Source organism: Stegastes partitus, unplaced genomic scaffold (genome assembly GCF_000690725.1).
Source record: "Stegastes partitus isolate 25-593 unplaced genomic scaffold, Stegastes_partitus-1.0.2 Scaffold354, whole genome shotgun sequence".
Taxonomy (NCBI): domain Eukaryota; kingdom Metazoa; phylum Chordata; class Actinopteri; family Pomacentridae; genus Stegastes; species Stegastes partitus.
In genome coordinates, this window is record NW_007578085.1 from 345,646 (window position 1) to 356,125 (window position 10,480).

The following is a 10,480-nucleotide window of genomic DNA, read 5'->3' on the forward strand; positions in this document are numbered from 1 at the left end:
TCTGTGTTTGCTAGTTGCTAGTAAGTTAGAAATTCTTTACTAACCCGTTATACACCTTATGTTATATAAGATCATATGCTAGTGTTGAGTTTACAGCTTGTTGCACTACTACCAGATGGCCAAAACAATTAAATCATACCAGTTTACATTTGTTGAAAAGCTTGTCTTTATTTTTTTGTTAAAAATTTGAAAAAAGTATTTTCTTTGAGCTGAAAAGGAACTGGCTCATTCACATTAGCAGTGGTAGTAAGAACGGCTAAACATACAAAGAAAGAAGTACTAAAGACAGATGTTCAGCATAAACAGGATTTCTATGTAAAATAATTGGTGCAGTAATGTTGTTCTAGCCTAACTAGCATTACTAAAATACATTAATAAAAACCAAATTGTATTACCAGAAGCTACTGTGGTTATAGTCTCACTAATGTAAGCCCAAATACCACCAAGTAAAAGCAGACAGCCTGAACACTGTTCCAGTGTCCACATCCAAATGTCAAACTCTCTCTGGCTGTCAGAGAAGGAAAGTGACGACTACACAGGCTAAAGCCTCAGTGACAAAAGATTAACAGAGAATGAGGAGGAGGAGAGAAGAATAGAAGGAGGAAAACATTGTGAGAGTGGGAGAGAGCCGATCGATAGAACTCACTGCACAAGCAAACAACTTTGCAAGTCAATACTCGCCACAGACAACTGTCTGTTTGCTCCAGACAAATCCGACATTGACCCACACAGGATGAAATCACTGAGGCCGGAACTACAGCATGTGGAGGAAGAATACATGCATTTCCTGCATGCTCCTTAAAACCAGCTGCAACCAGTTGGGAATGTTCAAAGAATTTCACTGCAGAAAAAGGGACAAAGTTTCAAACTCTGGTTTAAATGATCCTGTTAATGAACTAGTTGGACATATCTTGTGGAAGCCTTTGTTCCTACAGTCCGGTGATGTCTTCCACAGACTGAGTTGTTTTGCTAGGTGCATATCACCCATGAGAATCAGTGGAATGTGAAAAACAAGACTTCTCCTGTTCCTCTTTTCCTGTGTTGCAGAGTCGACTTCTGAACAGAAAAGGTTCTGGAGACATTCAGTGGCCAGAAATGAATTATTTAGTGCTATAGCAGAGCGCTTTTCTGTATCATAAAGCACACTAATGCGCAATATGCTCTAAAGTAGCACTATCTAACTAGATATTTTACGATCTGTCCTGGGACATTTGGTCATTAATACTCTGTCCTTGTGTAGCATAAACACTAAAATGTGACAGCAGCGTTTAAACATTCGAGGAAGCTTCTCCACAGAGCCAACAAGCCTCCAGTCTCAGCTGGCGGAGCCACGTATTCACTTCTTGGTTGTGAGCCAGGGGAGGCTCTGGCTAACGCACAAAAGGCCCAAACAAAGAAGCATCCTAATTACATGTTTTCATCCATACTGTTTTTCTGCTTTAAGAGTTGAATTGTGAGCTACAACTACATCACCAGCAGCTTTTACATTTCACAGGAGGTCTCAGCTTCCCAACTTTAAAATCTGTCAAATTTGCACACAAAGACAAGCTTCAAAAACCCTCAAACGACTGAAGGGAGCAGTTTGAGTTCGGGACTCCTCCACTAACTACACGTTAAACCCTTTTGTTTTACTCTCACAGTGCTTTTTGTTGTTTTCTTTATTGTGCTTTTTACAATCTCAATCAGTTGTTCATGTATAACTGTGCTTGGCATGAGAATAAAGTTTATTTATAAAAATACATATTTAAAGTACACGCTGTTCTCAAAGCCAGAACTGGTCAGATGTGAGTCCTTTGCTGAGGCCGTCTTGTGTTGGTTCACATCTCAGCAGCAACACTCTACATGCTGCATTAGTAGGTGGGTTCCCAACAACCTGACAATCTTTTCTGATATATTGTTTAAAAAAAAAACACACATTTTTCCTCCTCATGTTTCTTGATTAATTGCTTTCTCTGCTCATTGATCATTTCTGGATGGCTACATATTTTTCCAGCACATCTTCCTGCACAATGCTGCTTTACACTTTATCTTGCATCAGTTTAAAATGTTGGTGAATAAGCTTATTGGCTGTAGACCAATACCACTCTAATGTCTCTATGGTACTTATGAAGCTCATGCCAACAGCTTGTTAGCGTAGCACAAAGATAAGTTATCAGGAGAAACAAATAGCGCGGCTCCTTGCAAAGGTAACCATGGCGACATCCACACTGACGCACTTTTGTTTTGGAACTTTTAACTTTTACTACATTTCTGTACCATCCACACTTACTCGTGCTTTAGGAGATCTAAAATGGAGATTTTTGGAAACTAGGTCGAGTCCGGTTCAGTTTGCAGTTTAGTCTGGATGACAGACATCTTTGGAAACGATGGCTAAGACGCCCATGTTCGCTTCCTGATCTGATCAGTCACCTCATGTTCCTCTCTGATTCCTCATGCAATGTCAAGTGGCCCCTTTTCCAGAAGAAACAGAGACATCCACCCTGGTTACCCATGGTTAACTCAACATGCATAATGAATTACAAAAGTTGTGTCAGTCCGAGCAAACAAATCTCCGATCTTACATATGTCCAGTCTACATGAACTGTCATGTGTTCGAGTTTTCAGCCGTGTTAGTATAGACAAAGACTATTTCTGAAATCTGGATGGAGATGGTTTTTAAAAAGCTGTTTCAAGAATTTTCTTTGGGAATAACAAAGTTTAATTTTAACTTATTCTAAAATAAAAAATAATTAGTGTGGATGTTGCAAAAATCTGCCTGGCAGCACCTCTACCTCACTGTGAAAACAAGACGTGGCGACTGAAGCTGGCCAAGAAATATTCCAAACCAAAAACCAATTATGCTCCTTTTTCACACTTCAGCTTTTTCCCAGATTAAATGAACGAGAAAGAACATGTTAATTACTTAGATTTAGAGGTGCTGGACAGATTTTATTACGTTTGGACTGAGCCAAATGTGATAGAAATTTGGTATTTCACATTTTTTCACATTTACCTCTTACATTATTCCTTTTGGTGTTTTAGATATTAGCTGTTGGCTGTTTCATGTGCACAGGAGGCTTTATCTTGTCTCCCTGGCTGATGGAAATGAGAGAGCCCAGTTTCAGGGAGGAAGAAAGGAAGGAAGGCGGACTCACACTAATAATTCTGAGAAGACAGTTTCCCTCGTTAGTGAAAAAAGCTCCAAAAGAAGCTCGAGGCAAAAGACAGGAAGACTTAGCTCCACTTTTTTCTCCTGCTGGGAGGGTAAGAGAGAAACTTCCCCATAAGATTAAATGTGAATATACACCTATTGCTTACACCTATTGCCATATGTGCGCTTTACTTGTATTTTACTTGTTTTTTTTTTTGAGTTGGCTGTAAAGCTATATTTCCGGCATTTCTATTATAATTGGAGCAATTCTTCTAAGGCTTTGGCTCCATCTTTCCAATAATTTGTCACTAATTGCATTATTTCTCAAAGAAACAGCCGTAATCTGTAAAGGGAAAAAACAGAGCCGTTTAAGGATCTTGGACCGAACAATCCAGGCAGTCATTAAAATCCTCTACCAGACAGACCTGAAAACCTCAGAAGTTGGATCGGTGAGGATCAGTAGCAAGGCTCAGAGATATGCAAAAGAATCATGCAAAATGCAAAAAGATCATTTTGTGAATATTTTGACAGATATTTTAATATCTATGATATGAGCCAGGATGTAGAAGGATTTTTTCATCTGGTTTCCAAAGAAAAAATAAAAACACAATGATTTCAGAAAGCATTTTGTGACACATTTTATCTCTATCAAAAAAGTGCACTTGGACATAAGGCAAGTTTGATAATATTTCAATTAACTGTTCATCCCTAATTAGCAGCACTGAATTTCAGCAGCACTGTTCCAACATCTCTGATTCCAAGGCTTACAAGAGTAAAGTAATTTGAGTAAGACACTTTATTGCCTCCATATCTTCCCAGAATTGCTTTGTGATAAAACCCTGCAAAAGAGTCTCTTTATTTTTGCCTCCCTCATCCCTTAGGTCAGAGTGATCCTACAGAACACCGGCCTCCAGTGATTCCTGCACAACAACAAGGTAATACAATGACCGAGGCGTCCCTCTGTGAAGGACTCATGGCCTCTAAAAATGTCACGCGACTAAAGATGAGCTCAGGCAGTCAGCACTTTGAAGCTCTGAGAGGCCTGACATCCTCTCTGCTCCATCACACTCAGAGCTGTCTGCTTGGACGCACACACACGAAGACGCTGCTCTTTCTTTGACACCAGCCATTTTGACTTTCAATTTGGTTTTTGTCCTCTTCTCTGCTACTGCTGCTCTCCATCTTTCTTTTTTTTTTTACTTCTTCAACATCTAACAAAATGAAAAAGCTGGTGTAGATCTATTTTTACCCTTAGGTTGACTGATCCACAGGAAAGAAGTTGGCTTGTAAATCCATGACATCATGATGCGTGTGTGTATGTGTGTGTGTGTGTGTGTGTGTGTGCATGTGTGTTTCCAGTCCAGTGAAACCTCAGCATCAGCACCATTTCACCAGAGCCAAGGGAAACGCACCATTATAATTAGTTGGCTGGAGAACAGGTGATTGAGAGATGGAGGAAGGCAGGAAATGAAGTTAAGTGGTGCGGAGAGCCAGATGAGTCACTTTTACAAAATGTATAATTGCGTGCAGGAGCCGTGCACACAGAAGGGATCATTATATAACACATATCTAGGATTCTAGGTCAGGTGGTGCAGGACATGCAGGGAGTTTAATTAGCATGTTAAATCTGGTTTCAACCTGGTTAATAAATGTCTTTGCGGATGTTCACTCCATAGATATAAACACAGTCCTCCAAAATGTAGTTTCCTACGCCGCTGACAGTTATTAGCTCCCCTGAGCTGGAACATAGAAAGCCTGTCTTCATCTATATGGAAATAGGCTGATACCAGCTCCATCTGGTAACACATGAAACGCATCTTGTAACAACCTTTTAAACGGTTGTTGCATGCTCAGTTGATTGGTTCGTCCTTTAAGTCTTTCAAACTGTTTTAAATATATTAAAGATATCAGGTCTATGAAAAGTATATTAGATTCACGTGTTCAGCTGTTAGCAGACAGAGCTGAAGGTCCTAACGGAGAGATGGAGGTTAATTAGCTGACTTTGAATTGGGTTAATTAGACAAAGACTGAACGGTGAGCCCTCCTGCTGGGCTGTTAGTGAAAGTTAATTAATTCAGAATGCCTCCTATTGAGCCGCAGTTATTAGCTGATTAATCGATTAGTGCAATGACAGAAAATTAATCTTTGGCGCTTTTCAAGCAGAAAATTTCAGGTATTTTAAGGCTTCGGTGTCTCGAGGAGGAGAATGTGTGGATTTTTTCTACACCTCCTTTTGTAAAAGCATTTTTCACAAGGGACAATTAATTGATAATATCAAAAAAAAGTGCAATACTGACAAGTGCAATATCCAAATGAAAGGAGCTGCAGTGTTTTGATGAAGGTAAAATGTGTCACAGCATGAAGCACTGCGGTGCTACAGAGATACATAGTTATCTACCTATAAATCATCCTCTCCAGACACAAGCTTGTCTGGTACAGACTGCAGCAAAAATCACATCAATATTTCTTATAGTTTTTTTTACAGTGGGAAAAAAATGCAGAAATTACAATTCCAGCTGAAACTTCTACTCTGATTGCAATCACAATATCCGTCTAAACGGTAGCAGGATGATATTTTTTTTGCACATTGTTCAGCTGTAGATTAGTTAGATTGATTATTGCACAAAGTATTGTGCAGATTAATCAGTTGTTAAAACATCTGTAACTGGCATTTCTGCACAACTCCTGCATCCTACTGGTTTTAATGTATGCTTATTATTACAATATATAAACCTCAAAATAACAGAAGTGTGAAAGTTTTGGTGATCACATTATACAAGCATAGGTGGATAAACCTGATGTTTTCAGAAAATCATATCTCCAGGCTTTACATCAGTCTAAAATGAGGGGTAAAGACAGTCAGAATAAGAAGTATAGTGACTTAAAGTGCTCTGAAACCGAGCTTTTCCTCATTATTTAGCACTATAGTATAAAAACACTACAGTTTTATACTAAAATAGGTAAAAACATGCATCAGTGAGGAGCTGGAATGAAAACCTGTTTTGCATTGTTGACCTAAATCAATCAGACAGAAGTTTTATTTTTTGTCACTCAACCTGTGCAGTAATAATATAGAATATAAATATAAGAAATATGAAAAACATCCTGTTTACAGCCTCATGTTACTGAGGATAAACCAGACTGAACATTTGCAGCTATGAAAGGCCCTCCTTGGCATGCTGTCAATGCATTGTTGTCAGAGAAGCACAGCCTGCTGATTGGAAACTCCTCAAATGTTCAAGTGACTGCATTAAAAAGAAAAGAAGAAGAAAAAAAACAAGCATAAAGCTGCACATCTCTGCCGTCTCTGGCGGCACAGAGCGGCTTTGTTCGGAGGAGGCCAGCTGACCGGCAGCAGCGCCGGAGGGGATGCTGCGGACAGGGAGGATGGTGTCTGCTCTTACCCTGCTCCAGGTCCTGCTGGTCGTACCACGGCTCTTCCTCTTCGGTTACGAATTCCTCCATTCTCCCTGAGCTGAGCATGGGTGTCCCCCTCCTCCCGGTCGCTGAGAACAATGGAGCTCCGGCGGCAGGATCGTCCTGACGGCGGCTTGAAGCTGGAGCTGCGGCTCCTCTCGACGCTGCTGTGTTGTTGTGGCTCTACGTGTTTCCTCTTTCCTTCCTCGGTCACTCCCTCCTCTGCCTCTCATCGCCCTCCTCCTCCTCCTCCACCACCACCACCACCACCGCCCAGCACCGGCCCATCCCGGAGCTCCGAGCCGCCGCTGCTGCAGAGGAGCCTTCAGACGTGGCGCTGCTCTTCTGCCGCTGATCAGCCGCTCACGATGCCTTCAAGTGCTGCTCGTAACAGACGCTTAGGTCTCCAGTCGTCTCGCTTTCGATCTAGTGCGCCCTCTAGATTGATGTCAAGGGAAATGCCAAGATGATATGACGCTATTAATATAGATCCGTTATTTATGCACCTCTGTACATCTGCTTGAAGCTAACCAGGGAAATATAATGAATCTAACATTTCAGACAGCATCTAAACGCTGCACTACTTCATGTTTAATCCCGACAGGCTTAAAAAAAAATTATGTAGCCAACTATATGCTCCTAAAAATACTACTAGCCCACTACTACCAATAGTAATAATAATAATAATTGGAAGAAGAAGAAGAAGAAGAGGAAGAAGAAGAAAATAACAACAAAACAGCAATAAGGTGCTTTTTTATCTTTACCTAACATGTGTGATCTAACAGATCTTGAATTTCCCCTAGAGGATGAATAAAGTATCTATCTATCTATCTATCTATCTATCTATCTATCTATCAAACAATAATAAAAGTAATAAAAGGTGAAGACATATTAGTGTAATGAAACCCTAAGAAGAACACCAAAGAACACCTTTACCTTCATTTACTTAAGGTTTTGTTGTGATTAGAATGCTAATGATATATCATTAGTAAAAATCTACTGAAATAAGGTCAACCGGGTTAAGATCGGGGTCCACCGGAGCAGACTGGGCCTCAGGGGCAGACTGAGCAAAGAGGCCCTGAAGACAGTCCAGCACATTGTCGCTGGAACGGCGTTCACCGACAGGCACGACCAAGTGGCTGAGCTAGTGTGAAGGAACATCTGTGTCATGTATGGACTAGAAAAAAGAGAGAAACAATAGAGAGGTGACCCAGAATAGAACAGGAGACTCAAGAAACAACTTCTACAGATGTAGAAGGTGAATACTAGGGTGGTCCCAGTGGATATACATTTATGTCGCTCTACATTTTGATGATTGCCAATTAATTAACAGATTGAGGAGAAATCCCAAGTGGAGGGATTGTAACTTTATATTTATCACTTTAAATATTGCTGATGAGGATGCTCATGAGACGAGCAAGGAATTCAAGATAGCCTGGTAGCGCTACTGCAAACTAATGTAGTGTAATGTCATTCGTTTAGCATTCAGTCAGCTCGTTAACCTTTTAGACAAATAATGCTTCATGTGTTTTCCTGCTGGTTAGCTGTTATGTTGTTGTATTCGATGATGGTGCACATAATGAATTTTAACAGTAGCAAGGCTAGAGTGTTCAAAACTGTCGAGTCCATGGAGGGCTTCTTACTCATTACACTTTCAAATATTATGAGAATGGATGAACCTTGTAGCTTGTAAATTTATAACCTTAGAAAGCATTACAACTTAAATGTGCCGGAGAATAGCAGTCGAGTACACTTACATAAAATTAAAAGAAATTATAGTTTTTCTCAGTGGCTCTGGCACATTTCTCAAATCATCCTCGACATTTGCAAAACAGTAAGTGCATTTCTCAAAACAATCTGTACGAACAGCAAAGCACCATGGATTACCTGCAAAAGGCAGTTACTTGCTCAAAATCCTTAGTTCATCTCTCAAAACTAAATATCTGTGTCAATGTCAGTGCCATCAGAATGACAAGTCCTTGTGTCAATGTGTACGGATAAGACAGTCAAACTGTTTAGTCATGGTGTCAATATAACAGTGTACTCTGGAGGGATGTTCTGATGTAAACTATGGCGAAAGTCTTGATGATAATTATTAGAAATTGTGAGTTACATCTTAGTGTATGTGGGAGATTGATTGCAAGAGACTGGACATGATTCACATTTACACTTTTACTGTTTGTACTGTAATTTGATAGACCATGTCACTGCGATACAGAAAGGAAAAGACAGCACTGCATAGCACAAAGAAAAAAACAAAAGTAGAAATGTGAACATAGGACAACCTCCTTAGGGAAAATTGTACATGCAGTGCTGTAGGAATTACAGTGCAGTCTTCCTCTATACTTGCCAGTTGATGGTTCATAAGATGCACCTTTGTGCTATTTCAGAAAACTGGTTGATCATTGGTTGATTTATGTAATGCTACACACATTTCCCTTCATTAGAGAAAGTCAAGATTCACCTGGGAGCAACTTACTAATCAGGAAAGATTTAGAAAAAAAGTCTAATGGAAATGTATAGAAGTGACATCTTGTTCAGCCATTTTGCATGTAAAGACTTATGCGATGAACTAATGTCTAAATGTTGTGGGGGGTGAGACTATTCAACAGAGACCCATAGGAATACATTTTGATCAGCATGACATAAGCAATTGATAATGTAGGAAACAGCAGAGAATTGTACGTAATCATTTGCATGGATGTACCAACACATTTAGAACTTGTTCAATGAAATGAGAAACTGCTTTTTTGATGTGCACAAGTGACACAATAACGTGAAGATTGAACAAGTAGTTTTGAGAATTTCAATTTTGATCTGAGAAATGTACCAAAGTGACTGAGGAAAAACTGTAATATACTTAAAATGTAAACGTACTTGAAAGTGGGGTCTCAATATACAGGATGTACTTCCTTTTTGTTTAGAACAAGACCACAGAGCGTTTCGTACTGAAGTGCTCTGTAGTATATCATATGTTCAGCTGCTTGCTGGGCAGAATATAAGGTCAAGTAACAAACAAAAGAGCAACAACAGCATTTCTTCGTCATCATATATTCACCCTTGCTTCTGTGGGTGTAGAACAATACAATGCAGTTATCTAACAGAGCACACTCATGCTGCTGCCAAGGCCGTGCACTGAACCCAGGCCTGTGGAGCAGAGTTGTCTTTTCACAACTCTGCTCCACAGGCCTGGGTTCAGTCTCTGACAACTGCACTTCAAACTGAGTCTCAGTGAACACAACAGACACTGTCCGTGGGTGGAGAGTCGGTGAGGGAACATGCTGCACTGACTATTGAGTGACTTTTACAGGATTGCTTGCCTGCAGTCTGTGCCAAAAAGTAAATGAAAGAATGTAAACACAATTAAATCAGGCTGTGTAGTCAGCGTATGACCCAGCCTTGGAGTGTACAACACATCTATCTGTAACAGCTGTGATGGGACGGGCGGGAGGAGGTTGTGTATGTCGAGTGGGTTAATGTGATGTTTTTTTAAATCACAGCACTGCAGTTCATCATACAAAATATACACCACAACATTAAAACCAATGTACCTATAACAGTGATCATCTTGGTACAGTCCAGTGTTCTGCTCAGCATCTTTGGGTCCAGGCATTCGTGTGGATGTTATTTTAACACATACCACCTGCCTAAACATTTTTGCAGAACACCACCAGAGGTCCAGTGTTCCTGTTCTGACAAGTCAGAGCTGGTTTGCACAAGAGGGATGTACACGCTATGATAATTAGAAAAGTGTGTTTTCCATTCAGAGCAAGCAAAACTAACAATTCTTCACTGGGATCACTTTAATGCTCTTTTTGTGACTTCAAATTAAATTAATAAATTCATTCTTTTCTTTTCTTTTTTTTTCTTTTTACATTGTTTCTTATTGTGACTACTGCCCTATATTCTTCTTTATAGACCAAATAGTTAATT

The 10,480-nt window shown here is 39.9% G+C and overlaps 1 protein-coding gene across 1 annotated transcript in view; it reads right to left on the reverse strand.

Moving 5' to 3' along the window:
* LOC103359101 (cerebellar degeneration-related protein 2-like) overlaps window positions 1–6,745 on the reverse strand; it is a 17,570-nt gene extending 10,825 nt beyond the window's left edge. The window contains exon 1 of the mRNA XM_008284313.1: window positions 6,535–6,745. Within this exon, the coding sequence (XP_008282535.1) occupies window positions 6,535–6,613 (79 nt within the window). The 5' untranslated portion in view covers window positions 6,614–6,745. The remainder of the gene's footprint in view (window positions 1–6,534) is intronic.
* Between the last annotated feature and the right edge of the window lie 3,735 nt (window positions 6,746–10,480).